The sequence below is a fragment of the Mustela putorius genome, unplaced genomic scaffold (assembly GCF_011764305.1).
Source record: "Mustela putorius furo isolate JIRA1106 unplaced genomic scaffold, ASM1176430v1.1 tig00000224_pilon_pilon_pilon, whole genome shotgun sequence".
Classification (NCBI taxonomy): Eukaryota; Metazoa; Chordata; class Mammalia; order Carnivora; family Mustelidae; genus Mustela; species Mustela putorius.
The window spans coordinates 14,238,667-14,264,188 of NW_025421321.1; the positions used below are offsets into that span (position 1 = coordinate 14,238,667).

A 25,522-nucleotide genomic window follows, 5' to 3' on the forward strand; every position below is an offset into this window, starting at 1 on the left:
ATCATTATTCTTTTTGATGCTCAAATTGTCCCAAATATAGGAACCTCTACAAACTGGCCCTTTTAACACCTCTCCATTAAGCTTTGGGCATTTGCTTGCTTTCTGACAAGCCTGTTTTTCGCTCTTCTGCCCTGGACTTGGAATTAGACATGTATTAATGGTACCATCTTGACTAAAAGCTGTCCGGTGTGTTTCTTCTGTGTAATTTTTCTGTCTTTAGAATTCATTTTTGCTATAAGGAAGTTTACATATTCTATCCTCCTGTTTTCATGTGTTTCATTGTTAAAATGGTTTTATGACAGGTCACCTGGAAGGTAGCAAAGAGTGCCTTTTTCCTCTAATGGAGTGATACTTTTCATGTAACCTTAAAACTTTAAAGCTGTCCTCACTTCAGCTCCATTAGGTAGTATATGCCCTTCAAACCAATAGACTATTAATGTATTAAGATACTTGGCTAAAATAGATAGGTTTAGCTGTGTACTCTAGTGATAATGCTAACTAGCGTTGAAATGAAAGCTTAAAATACCCACTGGATATTGTTGGGACAGATTTAAAAGCAAAAACAACTTGGATATGGAGTATTTTGGATTTATGAATATTATATAAAATCTCAGTTTTCCTGGGAGTAATTCCTTTTGAGGAATTATTTATAAAGCTCCAAATACTACCTCCATTTTATTAAAGCAGTTAAAAGTCCTCTTTGCTTGCAGGGTTATTTTGGTTCAGATTAGCTCAGTTTATTTGGATTCTTGACCCAGAAAAAGGTTAATCAAGAAAGTAAAATAAATTTGACTAAGAGGACAGGTATTGTTCCCTTGTTCCTACAGTTCTCTTGCCTTTAGTCCTGCATTGGCCATGGCTCTATAAGAATGGGTATTTTTAAAAAAAGAAGAATGATTATTTAAAAGTTGCAGGGCCCAGCTCCATGACAGAGAATGTGCTAGAAACTGCAAGGTAGAAAGAGGTACTCTTCATAGCTACCCTGACTCTACTTCAAAGATTCCAGCGGAATTACAGACCAAATAAGCAAGGTTATCTGGCAATGGAAAGGCAGTTCCTACTGCTAAGTTATAGTTTCAGGATAGATTTCTAGTGATCTTCTGATCTGTGTTTCAGATGATAATAGGAAGTTATTGATACTTTACCTCACTACTCTAAAAATCAATTCTAGATTTTGTGAAAATGGTAAGAAATAGATGAAAAACATAAGAGCCTCCAGTGTTTGGATTTCAAATAATTACTCAAGCATATTAAGTATATGGTTAAAGTAGAGACTGAATGAGACTACCATAACAATTGTTCGTAAGTGGAATCTAATCCAAATCATAAAGTATCTCAAAGTCCAAAGGAAGTAATTCATGAAAATGATCATTTTTCCATTTAATTTGTTTGGGTGGTATTTCTATTCTTGTATTTAATTGTAGATGGTAAACTCTTTGTGATGTAAACTGTATTTATAGCTTACATTCTCTACAGTGTTGGTAAAGTATCATGGACACACTTGTGCAATAAATATTTACCAGCTGTTAGAAATCCTTACCAACAGTTTAGTGCCCCTCTGGCACAAATCACTATACAGTTGTCATCTTTGGCAGAAAGCTGATGTTGAAAATCTTGGTTAGAATTCTTCTGCATAACCAAGGCAAACCTGTCAAGTATTGTGATTTGATAAGTGGTGTTTGCCAAATTATAATAATTCATGTGGCATTTTCATGCTCACCAGAGGTCACCTAAAGCTCTTAGCTTATTACATACTTCCAATAAGACACTGAATGCTTCTTAAGGCTTAATCTGTGTCTCTACTCGTGTTCATTAATTGTCCACTATTTTCTTACTCTGCTTATACAGCAAACATATTACTTTTTCCTTAAACCTAAAGTTTTGTTTTACTTATGAAGTATTAACTTTTTGACCTGATAAACTGTTCTACTTGGGGGATTCCTTATCCCCACGAGAGAAGAAAATTATGGTTAATGAAGATATAAAGTAAGACATATTTCTTAAAATTCTTACTATGTATAAAAATAATAGTGAACATTTATTAATAAAGATAATGTCTTCCTCTCCCTTTGAAGTTTCCCTCCTTTTAGGAGGTATTGTAGTACTTTATAACTCAGTAAACATTTTTTTCTCCCTCTTACCCCAGAGTATTAAATATGTAAACATCCTTTCCTTTACTGCTTAGTTTTGTATAAGCCTTTCTAGTAGATCTAAATATTCTCCAGTGCTTTTTAGTGCTTCTGTTAAGCTTAAGTTAATAGTATAGCCATCAGGTGTTCACCTTATTTTCTTTGTTTACATTTTTAAATGAAAAAGAGCTTAAGAAACAACATTTGTTTCCTGGGTGGCTAAGTTGGTTAAGCAGCTGCCTTTGGCCCCGGTCATGGTCCCAGGGTCCTGGGATCAAGCCCCACATTGGGCTCCCTGCTCTATGGGACGCCTGCTTCTCCCTCTCCCTCTTCCTGCCCCTCCTTCTGCATGTGTGCTCTCTCTGTATCAAATAAATAAAATCTTTAAAAATCTTAAAAATAAAATCTTCAAAAATAAATAAATAAAAGACTTTTTAAAAAGCATTTAAGATCTGTGAAATGCATATCATTTCATAGGTATAGACCTACCCTTGTAGTACTTGCATGAAAAAGAAATAGGGATGATCTCGGAAAAGCAAAGGTTTTTTTCTTTCTAGTTTGAAATATTATGATCATACCAGTAAAACTTTTTCCAGGATTTTCTGCCTATTAAACAAGAAAACGAAAAATCACTTTCAGAAAACATGGACGCATTCGAAAAAGTGAGAACAAAGTTAGAAACACAGCCACAAGAAGAATATGAAATCATCAATGCAGAGGTAGGATATCCTTATGTTTTGGTTTTTTTTTTTTAAATCTGATATTACCAGTTAGGATGCAAATGAAGTACTTTGTTATTCTAGACATAATCCCACAACAAAAGTAAAAACTGCTTTTGCCTTTATGCTGAAAAACTTAAACAACAAAGAATAAGAAGAGTATGATTTTTAAAGTAAACTGTAAATGAATTTCAAAATCAAAATGAACTTCCAAGTTACTTTGTTAATTCTGGTTTTTGGAAACGATTATTTCTGTTTTAAAATGTTTTAAATAATTCCAAGGAGAAGTTCATATGAAACCATCAGCTGTCATTTTTTATTTAATTTGAAAAGTATTTGATTGCTGTATCTACACTTTTTTTGTAACAAAAGGAAGTATACCTTAAGTAGTATAATACCATGAAGGCCAAGTATTTGACCATTTAATGGTGCTACCACAGTCATAAATAACCAGTTGAAACAGATTGACATGCATGTTGCAACTTTTTCAGTAAGACTGGAAAATAGAACCACAGCTTAAAATGAAAATCACATTCATAGTATAGTGGAAATAACAGTAGGTTAAGAATCAGGAATTCCAGATTCAAAATAACTCATTAATTTAGCAGGTAATAAATGTGTTTCAGGCTCGAATATGATGAAGTCATATCAATCAATTTCATTTGATTAATTTAATTAATACCATGTAGGTATTAGACAAGAGTACTATTTACATATTGGGTAATAGTCTCTCAGTCTCAAATTGTGTATATCTGTCAGCCCATAAGAAACTTTGTATAAAATCAAATTGAGGGGCGCCTTGATGGTGCAATTGGTTGGGTGTTGTACTCTTGATTTCAGCTTGAGTCATGATCTCAGGGTCATGAGATGGAGCCCTGTCTTGGGCTCCATGCTTAGTGCAGAGTCTGCTTGAGAATCTCACTCCCTCTGGCCCTCCCTCCTGCTTGCTTACTTGCACTCTGTCTTTCAAATAAATAAATCTTTCTTTAAAAAAATAAAATTGAAACCAGGACAGTTGGTGGTGACTGCGTATTTTAGAGGAAAGCATCTCATCAGGTTATTGTGTTTCCAGACTAATCTGAACCACTCTTTCTTTGTCTGCCTCATTTTAGATTACCTTAAAGATGCTGTTCAGTCTTTTGTTAACTGAATCCCACCATAGGAATGTCAGATACTCCCAAAATATAACTAAAGTTTGTTACCAGTTTGTTAACCATCATAAGAGGTTTTGTTATGCCTTCTCTCTGTTGCCTCTTACATTTATGTATTAGAAACTCTTCCAGCAATTGTGAATGTATGAAAACCATATCTTACTGTATTGTAAAAAGTGATCCATTTTATATTTTTTATGTGTTCATTCATAGACATGGGTCTGCTTTTTAGGAAAGATCTCCTTTCTTCTTTATCTTAAATGGTCAGACCAGGGGCTCCTGTGTAGCTCAGTCTTTTAAGCATGTGCTTTCAGCTCAGGTCATGATCTCAGGATCCTGGGTTCAAGCCTGCTTCTCCCTCTCCCTCTGACTCTCCTCCCTGCTTGTGCTCTCATCCTTTCTCTCAAATGAATAAACAAAAAGTCTTTTAAAAAATTAAATGGTCAGACCATCAAACAGTTAATAAAATTGTTTAAATTAATTATTAAATAAACCTTTTTTTTTTTTCTTTGTCAGGTTAAGCATGGTGGTTTCGTTTATTATCAAGAAGGTTGCTGCTTGGTTCGTTCCAAAGATGAAGAAGGTACGCCATAGTTTTTCCTTTTTTTCCCCCTGATTTTTTGTATTTTAGATTTTTTTGTAAGAAATTCAGTATTAATTTCTTGAAAGTATAGAAAGTATGCATTTTTTTAGATTATTTCTACATTAAAAAAAAAATGACTAGTTAATTTCTGGGTTTGTTCAAGATACAGTTAACAGCTATACCCAAAAGCTTGAATGGAGGTGGGATCCAGTATTTTTTGAGCATCTCCTATATCCCAAATAGTATGCTGGGCCTTTTGCATAGATTATTCAATGTCATTTACATTCTGTTTGTTAACTCTCTAGTTTCTCCATGGTCTATAAATACAAGACTATATCTATGAAATAATATCAGATAGGCTGATTTATAGAATAATATTGAGTAGCATAGACTAATATTAAATAAATACCAGCTTCTATGCAAATCAAGCTGCTGCCAATCCTGAAGGAAGCTGGAGTGTAAGCCTCTCATAGAAGGGAAATTCTAATTCAAGACCTTGAAATACAGTTTAAAGATTTTTTTTTTTTAAGTACATCTTGTGGAGTTAACACTTTCATACTTTTCTTTATGCAGCAGATAATGATAATTATGAAGTTTTATTCAATTTGGAGGAACTTAAATTAGACCAGCCCTTCATTGATTGTATCAGAGTTGCTCCTGATGAAAAATACGTAGCTGCTAAGATAAGAACTGAAGATTCTGAAGCATCTACCTGTATAGTTGTGAAGCTCAGTGATCAGCCTGTAATGGAAGCCTCTTTCCCAAATGTGTCCAGTTTTGGTAAGCTACCAAACAAAACAGTCTTCTGTGTTAAAAGGCAACTGAAAAGAATTGTCCACATCTTTGAAACATTTTTCTTGTCCATGTGAATGAGAAGGTGAATGCCTAATCCATTTATCCCTATGGACTCCACAGCTTCCTTTGTGTCTCTCTTTTTTTTTTTTAAGATTTTATTTATTTGTCAGAGAGAGGGAAGGAGAGCGAGCACAGGCAGACAGAATGGCAGGCAGAGGCAGAGGGAGAAGCAGGCTCCCCACCGAGCAAGGAGCCCGATGTGGGACTCGATCCCAGGATGCTGGGATCATGACCTGAGCCGAAGGCAGCTGCCCAACCAACTGAGCCACCCTGGCGTCCCTCCTTTGTGTCTCTTATTTGGGAGACCTTCCTTTAATTGTCTATCCAAATTAATATTCATGTTTTTTAAAGAATTACAGTCAGAATCCAAGCTGCACAGTGTATTTCGATAGATCAGTAGCTCTTTGCAAATATACCATTCAGATACATTTAAGATAAATTGTATCTTAATATGTTACTGAACTTTAAATTTAGGCATTTTTAATTTTTTAAATTTCCCCAGGTCACTGTCAACAAACTTTGGCACCTGTTGAACTAACTTACTCATCAGTAGAAGTGATGGTTTTTTTTTTTTTAAGATTTTATTTATTTATTTGACAGAGAGAAATCACAAGTAGACAGAGAGGCAGGAGAGAGAGAGAGAGGGAAGCAGGCTCCCCGCCGAGTAGAGAGCCCGATGCGGGACTCGATCCCAGGACCCTGAGATCATGACCCGAGCCGAAGGCAGTGGCTCAACCCACTGAGCCACCCAGGCACCCCAGAAGTGATGTTTTGATTCAGAGAACCAACTTCGAATTTTATCTTTTATCACTGAGTGATACATATATTTATAGCTTATCCTCCCTTTTCATTTTCTGCCATAATTTTCCCCATTGTTTAATAACTAATGCTTTTGCAGTGAATTGAAATTATAGTATAATTTATTCTGAGACAAACTTTGCGAGGGGATGGGCAGAGAGAGGGAAGGAGGATGTTAAGCAGGCTCCGTGTGAGGCTAGATCTTGTGACCTGGGCTGAAATCAAGAATTGAATGTTGACCAGCTGAGCCACTCAGGCACCCTGAGACATACATCTTGTACATTTTAACCTCTCTAAAATCAAGATGCGTATTATACAATGATGTCTTACAGTCACTGTCAGCCAGGTGGCAGTCATGATGTGATCATTTGAAAACTTCCTAGACAGCTTCTGGTAAGATCAAGAAAACTCCAACATTAAAATGTATTTGGTAGTTTGAGATATTCTGTGGATTGAGGACAGACAGAAAGTAGATAGGCCTGAGAGAATGTGATCCAGTGTTTCTTTAGACTCAAAGTTAGAGATTGTAGATGTAAACATAACTTATCTCCTGTAAGCATGTGACTCTGAGATACTGAACACAACTTTTTTTTTTTTTTTTTAAGATTTTATTTATTTGACAGAGAGAGATCACAAGTAGAGAGGCAGACAGAGAGAGAGGGGGAAGCAGGCTCCCTGCTGAGCAGAGAGCCCGACGCGGGGCTCGATCCCAGGACTCTGAGATCATGGCCTGAGCCGAAGGCAGAGGCTTTAACCCACTGAGCCACCCAGGCGCCCCCTGAACACAACTCTTATTTAGAAACTTGAGAATGAGAACTACTTGAAATTGATGTAGTGATATTTTATTCTCCAGAAAGCTCTTTGACTTCTGTATAACATTGGTTAGTGCTAATCAAACTTGTGTTCAGTTTTACATTTCCAGGAATGACTTATAAATATCTCTTTTTGTGGCACTCACAATTTGAATGCACTGTGCCCTTTTTTCAACTGTAAATGTGTAATTCTTTATTTTCTTTCAGAATGGGTTAAGGATGAAGAAGAGGAAGATGTCCTATTCTATACTTTCCAGAGGAACCTTCGCTGCCACGATGTGTATCGAGCAACTTTTGGTGATAACAAACGTAATGAACGTTTTTACACAGAAAAGGACCCAAGGTACTAGAATAATGCTATTAAATTTTTTTCTCCAGGGCTGTTCTCCAGTTTTCTAAAGTGCTGTTCTTAGTTGACATAAAATGTTGATTTTAGCTAGAACCAGGTAATAATAGGCTAAGATGAACGTAATCATTCTTTTTATTAGTTGTTTGGATTTAAAATTGGAATCTATTCATATTAAGACTCCACAGTGAACACAAATACACCATTAGACTGCAAATACTAAGTTTTTAATATTCTCTGGGGGCTGTGAAAAGGGTTGTTAATTAAATCTTTAATAGTGTTATCATACTACATTTTTAAGTCCTTTATAAGCCATAACTGGAATACCATTGTGTCAGTTGCTCAGAATTCACTACTCATTTCAAATAAGTTACCTGCCTTTTAAATTGTTTTACTTTGAGCCATGATGTCCACTGATCTTTAAATTTTGCTCTCCCCAGTATTTTGGTAATTCCTTCCTAAAGCTAATTCTCTTTACTTCCTTATAATCTAGGACTCCTGCCTCATATTGCCACTTAGCAGGCTTGGAAGGAAATGACAATAAGTTTATCTGGCAAAATCCCTTGACTCTTACCCAGATATATTTTCCAAATGATTTATGAGAAATAAATTTTCCCTAACACCAGGATTCTATCACCTTATATGTCATTTCACAGTATAGCTTGGACAATGTCTGGACAGATTTTATAAGAAAAAAAATGACATCCATGTCAGTGAAGTTGATACTCAAAACAAGAAATTAACCCATCATTTCATGCAATTTCAGAACTGATAAGGATCTTAATGAAAATCTTATATGGCCTCCAGTTTATATTGAGAATTTGAGGTCTAGAGAAGTTCCGTTATTCCAGCCCATAGAACTAGCATTCTTGGTCTAGTAATGCTATCATTGCCCTTTTTCCCACCCTCTGATGATAATTTTTTGATGAGAAATTATCAGAGGGGCGCCTGGGTGGCTCAGTGGATTGAGCCGCTGCCTTCGGCTCGGGTCATGATCTCAGTGTCCTGGGATCGAGCCCCGCATCGGGCTCCTTGCTCAGTGGGGAGCCTGTTTCTCTCTCTCTCTCTGCCTACTTGTGATCTCTCTCTGTCAAATAAATAAAAAAAAAAATTATCAGAACTATTTATTCATATAATTCTACCATTTTATGTGCTGTTCATCAAGGATATCTTTTGGGGAGATGATAGTTTAAACTAGGAATTACGTTTTATCAATAACTTATGATTACAAACCATTAGCCGTCTTGTGAATGAAGCTCAAAATTAACACAGTAAGCTATACTCTTAAAGAAGATACTTGTTTGGCATATATTGGTACCATCCTAATTTCTAAGATTAAGTGGAAGCTATTTGACTTGTTCATGCTTTTCTGCCCAATAAGGAACTAACCATCTGTGGTTAAGGCTCATTTGACATTCAGAACCCTGATCTACAACACAAACTAGTTTGTAAGTTCTTAACACCTTATAATCCCCAAATTCAGAGGGTAGGACCAAAAGGTAAGAGCAGCATACCTAATGAGAAAATGGAGTAAAGTTCTCCAAAGAACTTCTGAAACACAGAGCTGCTTATTTACTGTGTTTGCTTTGATCCTCAGGGTTTAGTTTTCTGTTCTCATAGTAAAGTTCGCCAAAGTGTGTAATTTCCATTTACCTGCCTCTGGTGGCCCAGTTTTGGGTACCTGATTTTTAAAAAGGTATTTTCATCAGTGTGCCTAAGAACCCTTACAAGCCAGATTCTTCCAGCTGCTTTATTTCCATTGTTTGAGTAAATTTGGTTATTCAAAGGTAGCTTTCAGTTTTGATAGTAGAATGCCTCTGAGAATCATGTTCAAGGAAAATGCCTCTCCACTATTCTTAAAGATTGTTGTATATTCTTCCATTTTCAAATATTTCCAGAACCATTTAATTTCACACATTCTAGGTAAAGCAGAATTATAAAGACTCCAAAAGGAAAGTTCTGACCAGAATTAGGAGACCCACTTTTTAAGTCACTGAAAAAACAATGCCCTCACCACCACTAAAAACCATCACGGACACAAATGCTATTTATCATATGATTTACAGTTTGGTTCTATTACTGGAGACCAGAACAGGGCTAAATTAGAAAAACCTGCAAGATTACTGAAACTGGCCTGGTCATTTAGACTGGGGGTCTAAACCCCAAAGATCCCAGTAAGGACAACTCAGGGTCACCTCTAATATATTAAGCTACACCAAACATTTAACATCTTAGAAATTTCAAGTAAAGGGAATTTTAGAGGTAGACCTTTAGCTTCTTTTAGAAATTAAGTCTTTTAAAATATAGAGACGTTAAAGATCTACATGAAATAATACAGTTGATTAGAAAAAAATAGATACCTTCATCTTCTGGCACTTGATTCTGTTCTTCCTTTTTAGTAGAACTTAAATTCTTGTGTGAGAAATGGAATTAGCCTGGAATGTTCCCTTTTCCTTGATGTGGCAGATGCTTCTAGTCTTATTTCTTCTATAGACTGTTTGATCTTGGACAAGCCATTTCTTGTTCAGTTTCATTTCGTATCCTTGGTAATGTTTTACCTAGGTAATGCTTTGGGCTTTGGATAATGATACTCGCATATTAATTCCAAAAGTCTTTCTGAGTTTTTTTTGTTTCTACCGTTCTTTCATACTTTTGAGTATACCTATCTTTTAAATGTATTTATACAAATTAAAAATCCTTGCAAATCAGTTCAAACTCATCACTTACATATCCAGTAATACTACAGAATGGGAAAATTCGAGTTTGCTACCCATGTAGGCATAATGATTGCAACCAGGGTAATTAATAAAAAGACCTGTTTTCTTATTAAAATTGAAGTTGATTTTGTGCCTTATAGCATGGTCCCTACATGTAAATTCATAAGACAGCCTAGAACTGCTAGATTATGAGCAGAGACTTAGTCACTTTTATGTCTTTATTGATAACTAGGATACCAGGCCTGTATTACTGCCACTCATCTAGCCTATTCATTGAGTAAATGGTGCACTTTTCTTTCAAACTAAAACCCTAGTCCAGTGATGACTGTGAGTACCATTGAGCCATTGAATTCTTAGTGTATAGCAGAATTTAAAGTGTGTGTTGCCTTGTGGTAAGCATAGCATAACATGTAAGCTTATCAAATCACTTTGTTGTGCACCTGAAACTAATGGAACATTGTGTGTCACATTTACTCAAAAAAAAGAGTATGTGTTGCTACTAAGTCCATAAATTAAAACTAATTAAAAAATGTATTACTGTGCTAAGTGAAAAAAAGTATGTGGTATGATGTCAACTTATTTTTCATAGTGAGCATAATTATTTTCATAATCAGAGGTAAAATATATTTTAAGTTTAAAAATAAATATCAATAGAAATAAATGGGAAAATGGATTGACCTTCGTTCTTTACATTCCTTGTCTTCTCTCTTTTTGAACTGAAAGTACTTTGGTATTATTCTGTAACTTTGTTAATGCACTCGTGCCTTTTTAAAAATTTATCTTTTTTATCTTTATTGAGATATATATAAAAAGTTTAAGGTGTATGTGTTGATTTGATATGTTATACCTATCACAAAATGATTAACACAAGAGAGGTAGTTAATATCTCAGTCACCTCACAAATTACCACCTTTTTTATATATGGTGGGAACATTTAAAGTCTTCTGTCTCGGCTACTTTCCAGTACATAATACTGAATTGCTAATTCTGTAGTCACCATTGCTGGACATCTGATCCCAGAGCTTATTCACCTTCTATAACTAAAGATATTTGGGTGCCTGGGTGGCTCAGTTAAGCGTCCAACTCTTGGTTTCCACTCAGGCGGTGATCTCAGGGTTGTGAAATCAAGCGCCACATTGGGCTCTGACTGGGCCCTGCACTAGGCATGGAGCCTACCTAAGATTCTCTCCCTCTCCCTTCTGGCTCACCCTCTCAAATAAATAAATAACTGAAGGCATATACCCTTTCTCCATTATCTCCCAATTTCACCTAGCTCTCAGTTCCTGGCCACCATTCTACTACTCTGTTTCTGTGAGTTTAGCTTTTGTAGATTCCACATATGAGTGATGTCATAAGATATTTGTCTTTTTCTGTCTGACTTATTAGCATAATGCCCTCAAGGTCAGTCCATGTTGTTGCAAATGGCAGAACTTCCCTTTTCTCATAGCTGAATCATACTCCACAGTGTGTGTGTGTGTGTGTGTGTGTGTGTTCGTTATTCATCCATTTGTGGACACTTAGGTAGTATTACTAATACTGTAATAAACTTAGGAGTACAGATAACTTCTTTGTGACCCAGACTCCATTTCCTTTAGATAGTACCAGAAGTGGGGTTGTTGAATCATGTGGTAGTTTGGTAGTTCCTTTTTTAATTTTTTTTTTAAGATTTTATTTACTTAAGAGAGAATTTTTATGTGGCCAGATGAGCGGCAGAGAGTGAGAGGGAGACAGAGGGAGAGATACCCAAGCAGACTCCTGCTGAGCACAGAGCCTAACATGTGACTTGATCCCATTACCCAGAGATCATGACCTGAGACGAAACCAAGAGTCGATGCCTAATCAACTGAGCCATCCAGGTGCCTCTCCTTTTTGAATTTTTTAGGGAACCTTACTTTTCTGGTCTGTAATCTCTGTATCAGTTTCTATTCTCCCCAACAGTACACAAGGGTTTCCTTTTCTCCACATCCTCACTAAGATCAGTTCCCACTTGGTTTTTTTTTTGTTTTTTGTTTTTTGTTTTGTTTTTGTTTTTGTTTTTGATAATTCTAACGTATGTGAAGTGGTACTGTGATTTTGGTTTGCACTTCCCTGATGATAAGTGATGGCAAGCATCTTTTCATGTACCCATTGGCCATTTGTATGCCTTCAGAGGAATGTCTAGTCAGGTCTCCTGCCCATTTTTAAATCAGACTTGTTTGTTTTTGTTTTGCTTTTGACTTACAGGAGTTCTTTATATATTTTGGATGTTAACCCTTTATCAAATATATGTATGGTTTGTAAATATTTTATCCCAGTCTATTGGTTGCCTTTTCACTTCTTTTCCTATGTAGAAACTTTTTAGTTTGATCTAGTCCCACTTGTTTATCTGTTTGTTTGTACTTCTGGTGTCATTAAAAAAAAAAATAGAAAATCATTGCCAAGGCCTCTATGTCAAGGAACTTTTTTCCAATGTTTTCCTCTAGGAGTTTCATATGTTCAGGTCTTAAGTTGAAAGTCTTTAATATATTTCAAGTTAATTTTTGTGAGTAGTGTTAAGGTAGAGTTCTAGTTTTATTAACACAGCAATTTCAGTAGCATGTGATTATCCAGTTTTCCAACACAATTTATTGAAGAGATTTTCTGTTCCCTTTTGAGTATTCTTAGCCCCCTTATCCAGTATTAGTTGAGCATATATTCAGGGGTTTGTTTCTGTGCCCTCAATTCTGTTCCAGTAGGTCCAAATGTCTATATTTTTTAAACATTTATCTATTTATTTGAAGGAGAGCATGGGTAGTGGGGAGGGGTATAAGGTGAGAAGAGAACCAACCTCAGGCAGACTCCCACCAAGCACAGAGCCTGACATAGGACTCAGTATCTTGACCTTGAGATCATGACCTGAGCTGAAACCAAGAGTCAAATGCTCAACTGACTGAGCCACCCAGGAACCTCCTAGTGTGTTTTTATGTCAGTACAATATTGTTCTGATTATTATAACTTTATAATATAGTTTGAGATCAGAAAGTGTGATGCCTTCTACTACTTTCTCAGGGTTGTTTTGGCAGTTCGGGATCTTTTGTGGTTCTGTACAAATGTTGGGATTATATTTTCTGTTTCTGTAAAATATGCCTTTGGGCTTTAGGTAGTTTAGAAATTTTAGTGATACTCATTCTTCCCAATCATGAATATGGCATATCTTTCTATTTATTTGTGTCTTTATTTTTTTTCACCAGAGTCTAAATTTTCAATATATAGATCTTTTCTCTCCTTGGTTAAATTTATTACTGGGGCGCCTGGGTGGCTTAGTGAGTTACAGCCTCTGCCTTTGGCTCAGGTCATGATCCCAGGGTTCTAGGATCGAGCCTCGCAGCGGGCTTTCTGCTCAGCGCGGAGCCTGCTTTCTCCTCTCTCTCTCTGCCTGCCTCTCTGCCTACTTGTGATCTCTGTCAAATAAATAAATAAAATCTTTAAATTTATTACTAAGTATTTGTTTTTGATACTATTTTAAATGACAGTGGTTTGTGTGTATATTTTTCAGATATTTCATTATTAGTATATCAAAACATTGATAATGCTCTTTTCTAGATGTTGGTTTTACACCCTGAACTTAATTTGTTTATTACTGCTACAGCAGAATCTTTAAGGTTTTCTATATATAAAATCATATCACCTGCAGAAACTTTCTGATTTGGATGCTTTTTATTTCTTTTTCTTGCTTGATTATTCTGGCTAAGATTTCCAGTATTTATGTTCATGAGAAGTAGTGAGAGTGGTCATCCTTGTGTTGTTTTAGATCTTAGAAGAAAACTTTTCAGCTTTTCATAATTGAATATGATGTTAGCTGTGGACTTGTCATATATGGGCTTTATAATGTTGAGTAAAATTCGTTCCATATCCAGTTGTTGAGAGAATTTGTATTGTGAATGGATTTTGAATTTTGTCAAATGCTTTCTGTGTTTATTGAGATCATGTGATTTTTATCTTTCATTCTATTAATGTATTACATTCATTGATTTGCATATGTTGAACCATTTTCATATCTCACAGATTTTTAGCTTGCATGAATAATCTTTTCAACGTCCTATTGAATTAGACTTGAGCTTAGCCAAAAGGCCAAGAAGCAATTGAATTAGGTTTGCTAGCATTTTGTTGAGTACTTTTTTATCTATATTCACCAAGGATATCGGGTAGTTTTCTTGTAGTGTCCTTATCTGGCTTTTGAATAGCATAATACTGGCCTGAGGAAATGAGTTTGGGAGTGTTTCCTTCTCTTCAATTTTTTTGGAAGAATTTGAGAAGGATTGGTGCTAATTCTTTAAATGTTTGGTAGATTTCACCTGTGTCTTTATTGGTCTGTTTAGATTTTCTATTTCTTCATGAGTTAGTCTTTGTAGGTTGTACATTTTTAGGAATTTATTCATTTTTTTCCTAGGTTTATTTAATTTGTTGGCATATAATTGTTCATGGTAGTCTTATACTCCTTTTTATTTCTAGAGTATCAGTTGTAATGTGTCCTTTTTTCTTTCTGATTTTGTGTACTGTAGCTAAAAGTTTTTTGGTTTTATCTTTTCAAAAAGCAGTTCTTAGTGTTGTTGATATTTTCTATTGTTTTTCCAGTCTCTTCTGCTCGGGTCTTTGTTGCATTTCCTTTCTTCTGCTAACATTGGCTTATTTTTTTCTTTTCCTAATTTCTTGAGGCATAATATTAGATGGTTAATTTGAGATATTTCTTCCTTTTTTCTTTTTTGGGGGAGGGGTTTTGGGGGTTTTTTTTTGTTGTTTTTGTTTTTGTTTGTTTAAGTAGGTGCCACACCCAAGGTGGGGCTTAAACTCAATACCCTGATATTTAAGAGGTGCATACTCATAGCAACTAAGCCAGGCATGCCTATGTGAAATATTTATCTATTTATTTATTTATAGATTTATTTATGTATTTGAGAGAGAGTCTGGTGGGGAGGGGCAAAGGAAGAGAAGAACTTAAGCAGACTCCATGCTGAGAATAAGCCCATTGCGGGGCTCAGTCCCATGATCCTGAGATCTCAACCTGAGCCAAAACCAAAAGTCAGAGGCTTAACCCACTGCACCACTCAGGCATCCCAAAATGTTTCTTAATGTAGGTGTTTATCACAGTAAACTTCTCTCATATAAGTACTTTTGCTGTATCCCATAAGTTTTGGTATATTGTATTTCTATTTTCATTTGTTTGAAGATATTTTTTATTTGCTTTTATTTCTTTGCCCCTGAATGGGTATTATTTTTTAATACTGTGGGAAATACTATTTGGAGAAAAATAATTTTCATCAGGGGCAACTGGGTGGCTCAGTCAGTTGAGTGTCTCACTCTTGATTTCAGCTCAGGTCATGATCTCAGTGTTGTGAGATGGAGCCCCACATCAGGTTCCATGCTGGTTGTGGTGCCTGCTTAAGATTCTCTCTCTGCCCCACCCCCCTTTAAAGAATTTTCATCACTTCATCTATCAGCATACATTCCTAAAAGATTTAAAGAATCCATTGATAAAATAAAACTTAGTAGTAAAAAAAACAAAAACAAAAACAAAAAACCTAGATGACAATATAAGTACTGTACTCAGTTTGATTGAAATAGTCCCAAAGCATAAAATCAATAGAAGAAATTACAAAGGGTGTGACATTATTCTTGACTACCTAAAATATTAAAACTTTCAAGTCAGAAACCATTACAAACTAATAAAATCCAGATGACAAAATGGAAAAAAGTATTTTCAGCAAAAGGACAAATTAATATCCTTAATTTATGAAGAGATGTTTATAGACTAATAATGTAAACCATATCCCAAGTTTAAAATGGACAAAGACACATCACAGAAATAAAATTGACAAATGTGTTAATGTCCAGTGCAGTAGGAATTTTACTAAAATATTAGCCATGCTTATCTCTGTAGTGAGATCTAGGGTTATCATCTTTCTTTGTATTTCTCCATATTTTTATTATGGATTACTTTTATAATAAGGAAATATGTAAACATAACATTTAAACCCATCCAGTAGGTCAGTGTGAATTAATATAAGGCTCTTGGGATATTATTTGGTTATATATATATATCAAGAGTCATTAAAAATTACTGTGTATCATTAAATTACTATTTCCTTAAGCATCTGCCTTTGGTTCAGGTCATGATCTCAGGGTCCTGGGATCGAGCCCCCCATCGGTCTCCCTGCTAAGCAGGAAGCCTGCTCTTCCCTCTCCCACTGTTGCTGTCAAATAAATAAAATCTTTTAAATAAATAAATTAGTATTTCCATTCTTAAGAATTTGTCTTAGGGAAATAACTGTTAAGGTCAGGGAGGAAGAACTGTCTTCATGAATATGTTTTCTGTTAGATTCTTTATTACAGTGAAACATTGAAATCCAGAGGTGGTGTGGGCTTTTTAATTTAATTTTATTTATTTGACAATCAGAGATCACAAGTAGGCGGGGGTGGGGGCGGCAAGCAGGCTCCCCACTGAGCAGAGAGCCCGATGCGGGGCTTGATCCCAGGACCCTGTGATCATGACCTGAGCTGAAGGCAGAGGCTTAACCCACTGAGCCACCCAGGCGCCTCTGAAATCCAGAGTTTTAAGAATTATGACAGTGCAACCTGATAGAATATTAGGTAGCCATTAAAAATAACCATCATAAAGACTGTGCTTATGGACGCCTGGGTGGCTCAGTCATTGAGGGTCCTGGGATCAAGCCCTGCATCAGGCTCCTTGCTCAGCAGGAAGCCTGCTTCTCCCTCTCCCACTCCCCCTGCTTGTGTTCCCTCTCTGTGTCTCTTCCTGTCAAATAAATAAAAACCTTTAAAAAGTTGGGGGGGGGTTTGGGGGGAGATAGAGATACTGTGAAGTCGCAAATGCAGAATACAAAATTGCATCTGTATTTCACTTACATCAGTTTAAAGACATGCATGAGTAAAATAAATCATGGAGAGGAAAATACAGCATAGCATAAGGATTATACTCAATAATATTGTAATAATGTATGGTAACATGGAGCGCCTAGGTGGCTCAGTGGGTTAAGCCTCTGCCTTTGGCTCAGGTCATGATCTCAGGGTCCTGGGATCGAGTCCCGCATCAGGCTCTCTGCTCAGCGGGGAACCTGCTTCCCCCCTTCTCTCTGCCTGCGCTTCCCCCCCCCCCCCGCTCTCTGCCTGCCTCTCTGCTTACTTGTGATCTCTCTCTCTGTCAAATTAATAAATAAAATCTTTTTTAAAAAAGTAAATAATTATGGTAACAAATGGTAACCACATGGAATGAACATTGAGTAATGTATAGAGTTGTCTAATCACTATATTGTATACCTGAACTTAAAGAACATTATGTATCAACTATACTTCAATACTTTAAAAAAATTTTTAATTTAAAAACAAATGCAGGGACACCTGGGTGGCTCAGTCAGTTAAGCCACTGCCTTCGGCTCAGGTCATGGTTCCAGGATCCTGGAATTGAGTCTCGCATTGGGCTCCTTGCTCATCAGGGAGCCTGCTCCTCTCTCTCTGCCTCTGCCTGCCACTCTGCCTGCTTGTGTGTGCACACGCACTCTCTCTCTCTCACACAAATAAATAAATAAAAACAAATGCATGAAATATAAATAAACGGGAAGGAAAAATAGAAAAAAGTAGAAGTTATATTAATTTTTTAAATGTGTTGAGATTTCAGGGGTTCTTCTTCCTATTTCCATTATTGTTATTTCTATTTTATTTGTTTTGTTGTAAAAACTGAGAGGGGGCAAAAAGCCAACATGCCTACAGAAGAAGAACAAAGTAAACTCTGCCTCTCTCCTTCATGACAATTCCATATCTCCTCTAGTAAGTTTATTTCCTCTTCCCAGCAAGAAGTCCTATAAACTGTTAATGTGATTGAGAGTTAGACGATGTCTATAGTTTATGTTAAAATGTATTCAGAAAAAGATGGATTGATAGATGCACAGATAATGTGATTAAGGAAATATAGCAAACTTTTGGTAATAATTGAATTTCAGTGGTGGATGTATGGATATTCACTGGACATTTTCAACTTTTCTGTAGGTCCGAAAAATGTTCATAATAAAATGTTAGAGAAAAAATGATTTTAAATACCTTGGTGGGCGAAATGAGAAAAATAATAGTTTTCTAAATTTATAAGCAGTATTCACTAAGGAGTTTTTATTTCCTATTTGCATTATAAATCAACATATGTACAGAAGGTAGTTGTATATCATCTTTAAGGTAGCTAAAGATTTACTTGGGTTTTCTGGTAATTTGAAATTCACTTAGAAATTTACTGGATTTTTTTTTTCTCTCTCTCTCCCACTCTCTCTCTCATGCACATGCAGCTATTTTGTTTTCCTTTATCTTACGAAGGACAGTCGTTTCCTCACCATAAATATTATGAACAAGACTACTTCTGAAGTGTGGTTGATAGATGGCCTAAGCCCTTGGGACCCACCAGTACTTATCCAGAAGCGAATACATGGAGTCCTTTACTACGTTGAACACAGAGATGATGAATTATACATTCTCACTAATGTTGGTGAGCCTACAGAATTCAAGGTAATCCTGGATTCTCTGTGTACCCATTTGAGCTGTTAAAAATTGTCACACTTCCATCAACAACATTCCATGCTCTAAGAGTTAACCGTTTTGCAGGCTTTTGGTGACATGTAGAAATTGATACTACCTTCTTATTCATAACCAATCCTATTTCTCTTCCATTAGAGATAATGCCTCTCCATATTGTAATTGTGCCTTAAAAGGTTAGTAAATGAAACATACTTTATCCTGATCTTATCAGTTATCAAAGCCAAACTTAATGATTTGAAAGAACAAACTTTTATAAGCTCATGATTTTATAATTTAGCAATTTGGATTGATTTCAGCTAGGCAGTTCTTCTGGTCCCAGTAAGCCATTTCTCAGGCCTTCATTGAAACATTCATTGCTGTAAGGTAAGCACTAGGCCATGCTGTCTCACCGCATGGCAGGCTAGCCTGGGCTCATTCACATGATCATGGTCACACTGCAGCCCTGTTGCGCAGCTCATTTCTTTGGCTCTTTATGGTCTAGTTTTGGTGTTCTTATCGTCTAGTTTTCTGGGTGCTAGAGTCATCATGTTTTGTTACCTAGATCTCTTCTGACTTTGTTCTGTACAGCTCATGAGAACAGCTGCTGATACCCCTGCTATTATGAACTGGGATTTATTTTTCACAATGAAGAGAAATACCAAAGTTGTAGACTTGGACATGTTTAAGGATCACTGTGTTCTATTCCTGAAGCACAGCAATCTACTTTACGTTAATGTCATTGGTCTGGCTGATGATTCAGTTCGTTCTCTAAAGGTATGTTTAACTTTCAAAAGACAGTACTGTCAATCAAAATCCGTAGAGTTTAGTTTACCAGAACATCAAATTTGAATAAGAGCAATGTACTTTTTCTTTAAAGAAGTTTAATTTAAAGGAAACATAGCATACTTGGTTTTTTCATATTTAGGAGGTTTATTAAGAATTATTTAGAGGACCTTGCTTTTATTTTTCTTTGAGAATCTTGCTTTTAAAAAAGTTTTACTTAAAATACTGTCTAACAGGGGTGCCTGGGTGGCTCAGTGGGTTAAAGCCTCTGCCTTCGGCTCAGGTCATGATTCCAGGGTCCAGGGATTGAGCCCCGCATCTGGCTCTCTGCTCAGCAGGGCGCCTGCTTCCCCCTTTCTCTCTCTGCCTGCCTCTCTGTCTACTTGTGATCTCTGTCAAATAAATAAATAAAATCTTTAAAAAATACTGTCTAACAGCATGAACTTCAGAAGTAATGCTCAGTGTCCTATTTCTCTTTCTACATATCTCTATATATCATGCAGCTCTACAACTTTAGGTTGGCTAATAGCTTAGGTCAACTTGCCAGCTAGTGCCTAACCAACCACTGCTTGCTGCTTCCATTCTACACCCCCCTGTAGGGACAGTAGTTGTGCCCACTGTATTTCCGCCATTATGTCTGCACCATCTTCTGTTTGCCAGTTTTCTTACCTGTCAGGGTTTGTGGGGGGAGGGAGTAGCATTTGTCTCCTCTACGGCATAGCTGTGATAGTATGACTGACTTGCTGGTATTGCGTGTGGCTGCCAGGAATGATGGTCTGCCTCCACAAGTGAACTTGTTAAAATTGGTGAGTGCCAACCTCATTGCCCAGTACTAAAGCAGCATTAACATGTAGGTCAGATAACAGGTGATGAAGGGAAGGGGAAAGGCCTCCATCTCACTTGATAGGGAAAAAGTTGTTAAGCCATTTATTTGACCACTTATACCTCCCTAATTGCAGTATTGTCACAGTCTCTTAAAATGCAATTCCAGTAAATTCACTGAATGTTTATTGAACTTTTGTACACCAAGATTAAGTATATTGTGGGTTTATATAAGTGGTATCAAACATACAAAATGTGCTATGGGTCTCTGAGAGGCAGAGAGGACCCAGGAAAGCTTTTGTAGGGGAAGTAGAATTTGAGATAAACCAAAGAGGATAGGTCTAATTCTGACGAGAGAGAGCAAAATGATATTCTAGGATGAGAAAGTCCATCAAATAAAGCTCTAAGCTGGAGAAGTTAGAAAATGTTCTGAAAACTGCTAATAATTCTATTTTATTGAAGCAGAATAAATGTATGTAGAATGAAGCTATAATTTGACATTCTTTGACTTCCAAAATGAGAAACTTATGCGTAAGGTATGGGTGGAGGAACATTTGAAGTTTGGGGGCAGGGAAGTGCGTTGAGAAGTCAGGTTATACTTCATGAAGTTATCTGGTGGCCATTTTAGACTCCTCCAAAGCAAACAGAGATAAGGCACAGGGAAATTAGCTTCAAGGTTGTTATCATGGTATATGTAAGAAATACTGAGTTTCCAAAAACAACCAAAATTTTTGAGCTAAAATCAAATTATCAAATATAACCTCTTGTATTTTAGAGGACTGTGTAGATGTCCTTAAAATAAAAATGGTGACTTAAAGTTAGTGATTTTCCTACTGCCTTCATCTACTAGATCCAAAGTTTCTTTTTACTTGCTAATTGACACCAAAACCATATATTCTTATTATAGCCTATATAAATAGGGATGAGAAAGAATGTATAATTTCTAGCAGTGCTTTTCTTACAGCAAAATTGTATGTCAAGGCAATTGGGAATGTCATGAGAGTTTACTATGATAAAATTTGACTTCTCACTAAGTATGACCTTTACATTTTTTTATAAATATCCCTAGTTTAAAGATATGCCTCAGTTACTGTGGTTTTAGCTGCCATTACAACAAACATCATGTCTTTTTTTATTTTGTTTTTTACGTTTTTATTTTAATCACCTGGTGCTCAGGATGTGTCAGGATGTGTGCACTCCTTAATCTCCATCGCCTATTTCACCCACTGCTCCCACCCACCTTCCTTCTGGTAACTGCCAGTACTATATATTGAGTCTCTTTCTTGCTTTGTCTCTTTTTTTCTCCCTGTGCTCCTTTTCTTTCTTCAATTCCACGTATGAGGGAGATCATATGGTATTTGTTTTTCTCTAACTGATTTCACTTAGCATTATACTTTCTAGCTCCATCCATGCTGTAAATGGCAAGATTTCATTCTTTTTATGGCTGAAAAATATCCGTGTGTGTGTGTGTGTGTGTACACTCACCATATCTTTATCTGCTCATCAGTCATTGGACACTTGGGCTGTTTCCATAATTTGACTATTGTAAATAATGCTGCCATAAACATAGGAGTGCATGAATTCCTTTGCATTAGTATTTTTGTATACTTGGGTAAATACCCAGTAGTGCGATTGTTTGGTAGTAGGATAGTTGTTTTTAATTTTTAAGAAACCTCCATACTGTCTTCCACAGTGGCTGCACCAGTTTGCATTCCTATCAACAGTGCAAGAGGGTGGGGTTCCTTGTTCTCCACATCCTTGCCAACACTTGCTGTTTTTGTTTTTGATTTAAGCCATTCTGACAGGCATGAGGTGATATGTCATTGCAGTTTTGATTTGTATTTTCCTGATAAGTGAAAATTAGCATCTTTTCACATGTCTGTTGGCCATGTCTTCTTTAAGAAATATCTGCTCATGTAAATAATACATTACATGTTAATAAAAATGATTTAAAAAATATATCTACTCATGTCTTCTGCCCGTTTTTTAAATTTCATTGTTTTGGGGGGGGTTGAGTTCTATAAGTTGCCTATTTTAGATACTGGCTCTTTACTGTATATGTCATGTACAGATATCTTCCTCTATCCTGTACATAGTCTTTTAGTTTTATTTTTTCCTTTGCTGTACAGAAGTTTTTTATTTTGATGTAGTCCTAATAGTTTATTTTTGCTTTTGTTTCCCTTGCCTCAGGGTACCTGTCTAGAATGATGTTGCTGTAGCCGATGCTGCCTATGCTCTTTTCTAGAATGGTTTAAGGTCTCACATTTAGGTCTTTAATCCATTTTGAGTTTATGTTTGTGTGTGGTATATGAAAGCCGTCCCGTTTTATTCTTTTGCATGTGCCTGTCTACTTTTCCTGGCACCATTTGTTGAAGTCAAGAGATTACCTTTTTCCCATTAGACATTCTTCCCTGCTTTGTTGACCATATAGTTGTAGGTTTATTTCTGGATTCTATTCTGTTCTGCTGATCTATATGTCTATTTTTTTGCCAATACCATACTGTCTTGATCACTACAGCTTTGTGATGTAACTCGAAGTACAGAATTGTGATGCCTCCAGCTTTGCTTTTCTTTTTCAAGATTGCTTTGGCTGTTTGGGGTCATTTATAGTTCCATATAAATTTTAGGACTGTTTGTTTTGGGTCTGTGAAAAATGCTGTTGGTATTTTGATAAGGATTACATTAAATGTGTAGATTGCTTTCGGTAGTACGACATCTGAACAGTGTTTTTTCTTCCAGTCCATGAGCATGAAATGTCTTGTCATTTGTGTCATCTCCACTTTCTTTCACTGGCATTTTACAGTTTTCAGAGTACAGGTCTTTTACCTTTTTGGTTAGGTTTATTCCTAGGTATCTTACTACTTTTGGTATAATTGTAAGTAGGATTGTTTTCTTAATTTCTCTTCTTAATTGTTGTATATAGAAATGCAACAGATTTCTATACATTGATTTTGTATCCTGCAACTTTACTGAGTTCATTTATCAGTTCTAGCAGTTTTTTGGTGGTGTCTTTCAGATTTTCTACTTTATAGTATTTGTCATCTGCAAATAGTGAAAATTTTACTTCTTCCTTACCAATTTAGATGCCTTTTATTTCTTTTTGTTGTCTTATTGCTGTGGCTAGGACTTCCAGAACTCTGTTGAATAAAAGTGGTGAGAGTGGACGTACTTGCCTTGTTTCTGATCTTAGGGGAAAGGCTCTCAGTTTTTCCCCACTTAGGATGATGTTAGCTGTGGGTATTTCATAAATGGCCTCTGTTATGTTGAGGTATGTTCCCTCTAAACCTATTTTGTTGATGGTTTTTTGGTCTTCTTTTGTCTTTTTTGTTTGTTTGTTTGTTTTAAATCATGAATAATTAAAACCCGAAGAACCAGCTCCTCATTTCATTGATCTGTTGGGGTTTGTTTTGTTTTTATTTTTATTCTATGTTTTTTTTAGTTTTTATGTCACATTTCTTCTTTTTTTTTTTCTCTTTTTTTTTTTTTTTTTAAGATTTTATTTATTTATCAGAGAGAGAGTGGGGGAGAGAGCGAGCACAGGTAGACAGAATGGCAGGCAGAGGCAGAGGGAGAAGCAGGCTCCCTGCTGAGCAAGGAGCCCGATGTGGGACTCGATCCCAGGATGCTGGGATCATGACCTGAGCCGAAGGTAGCTGCTTAACCAACTGAGCCACCCAGGCGACCCTCTATGTCACATTTCTTTTCTGATCTCTTATTATTCACTTTCTTCTGCTGGTTTTTGTTTTGTTTTGTTTTGTTTTTTTAAAGATTTATTTATTTATTTTTTGGGGGAGAGAGTCTCAAGCAGACTTTTTGCTGAGTGCAGAGCTGAACACAGGGCTTGATCTCATGACGCTGAGGTCACCACCCTATCTGAAATCAAGAGTTGGATGCCCAACCAACTGTGCCACCCAGGTGCCCCAACTTCTGCTGGTTTTAGATTTTTTTTTCTTTTTCTAGCTCCTTTCGGTGTGAAGTTAGGTTGTGTATTTGAGATTTTTTTTCCTTCTTGAGATAGCCCTGTATTATAAACTTGCCTCTTAGAACCACTTTTGCTGCATCCCAAAGATTTTGAACCATCTTGTTTCCACTTTCATTTGTTTCTTTGTACTTTTTTAGTTTACTTTCTGATTGACCCGTTCATTGTTTAGTAGCATGTTATTTAACCACTATGTATTTGTGATCTTTCCCAAACTTTTTCTTGTGGTTTACTTATAGTTTCTTAGCACTGTGGTCCAAAAAAAGATGCATGGTATGACTTAGATCTTTTTAACTTTATTAAGGCTTGTTTTGTGGCCTAATATGTGATCTGTTCTATAGAATGGTCCATGTGCACTTGAAAAGAATGTATATACTGCTGTTTTAGGATGGCATGCTCTGAATATATCTGTTAAATCCATCTAGTCCAGTGTGTCATTCAGTGTTTCCTTATTGATTTTTTTGTTTAGGTGATCTGTCCATTGATGTAAGTGGGGCATGAAAGTCCTTTGCTATAATTGTATTATTGCCAATTAGTTCCTTTATGTTTCTTATTAACTGTTTTATGTATTTGGGTGTTCCCCTGTTGGGTACATAAATATTTACAATTATTAGATCTTCTTGTTGGATTGTCCACTTTATTATTATATAGTGTCCTTCTTTGTCTCTTGTTACAGTCTTTGTTTTAAAATCTATTTTGTTCTTTATAAGTATTGCTGCTCCAACTTTATTTTGACATCTGTTTTCATGATAAATGTTTCTCTATCCTCTCACTTTCAATCTGCAGGTGTTTTTAGGTCAAAATGAGTTTCGTGGGGGCACCTGGGTGGTTCAGTCATTAAGCATCTACCTTTGGCTCAGGTCTTGATCCCAGGACCCTGGGATTGAGCCCTACATCGGACTCCCTCCTCAATGGGAAGCCTGCTTCTCTTTCTCCTTCTCTCCTTCTTGTATTACCCCTCTTGCTGTCTCTGTCAAATAAATAAAATCTTTTTTAAAAAATAAGTTTCCTGTAGGCAGAAGTAGATGGGTCTTGTTTTTTATCTGTTCTGTCACGCTATATCTTTTGATTAGAAGCATTTAGTCCATTTATATTCAGAGTAATTATTGATAAGTATGTACTTAATGGCCTTTTTATTACTTGTTTTGTGGTGGTTTTCTGGAGTTTCTCTCTCATCCTTTCTTTCCTTTCTCATCATTTGCTGGTTTTCTTTAGTGATGTGTTTGGATTTCTTTTCTCTTTATTATTTGCATACTTATGAATGGGTTTTGATTTGTAGTTACCATTAGGTTTTTA

The 25,522-nt window shown here is 36.2% G+C and overlaps 1 protein-coding gene across 4 annotated transcripts in view; it reads left to right on the top strand.

The window, feature by feature from the left end:
• PREPL (prolyl endopeptidase like) overlaps positions 1 to 25,522 on the top strand; it is a 51,199-nt gene that overhangs the window by 9,794 nt on the left and 15,883 nt on the right. For 3 of the 4 annotated variants that reach the window (XM_004752983.3, XM_004752988.3, XM_004752987.3), the window contains 6 exons: positions 2,726 to 2,848; positions 4,516 to 4,582; positions 5,156 to 5,362; positions 7,255 to 7,390; positions 18,417 to 18,633; positions 19,231 to 19,416. In XM_004752983.3, coding sequence (XP_004753040.1) covers positions 2,726 to 2,848; positions 4,516 to 4,582; positions 5,156 to 5,362; positions 7,255 to 7,390; positions 18,417 to 18,633; positions 19,231 to 19,416 — 936 coding nt within the window. The remainder of the gene's footprint in view (positions 1 to 2,725; positions 2,849 to 4,515; positions 4,583 to 5,155; positions 5,363 to 7,254; positions 7,391 to 18,416; positions 18,634 to 19,230; positions 19,417 to 25,522) is intronic. The other variant, XM_004752984.3, reaches the window with a different exon arrangement.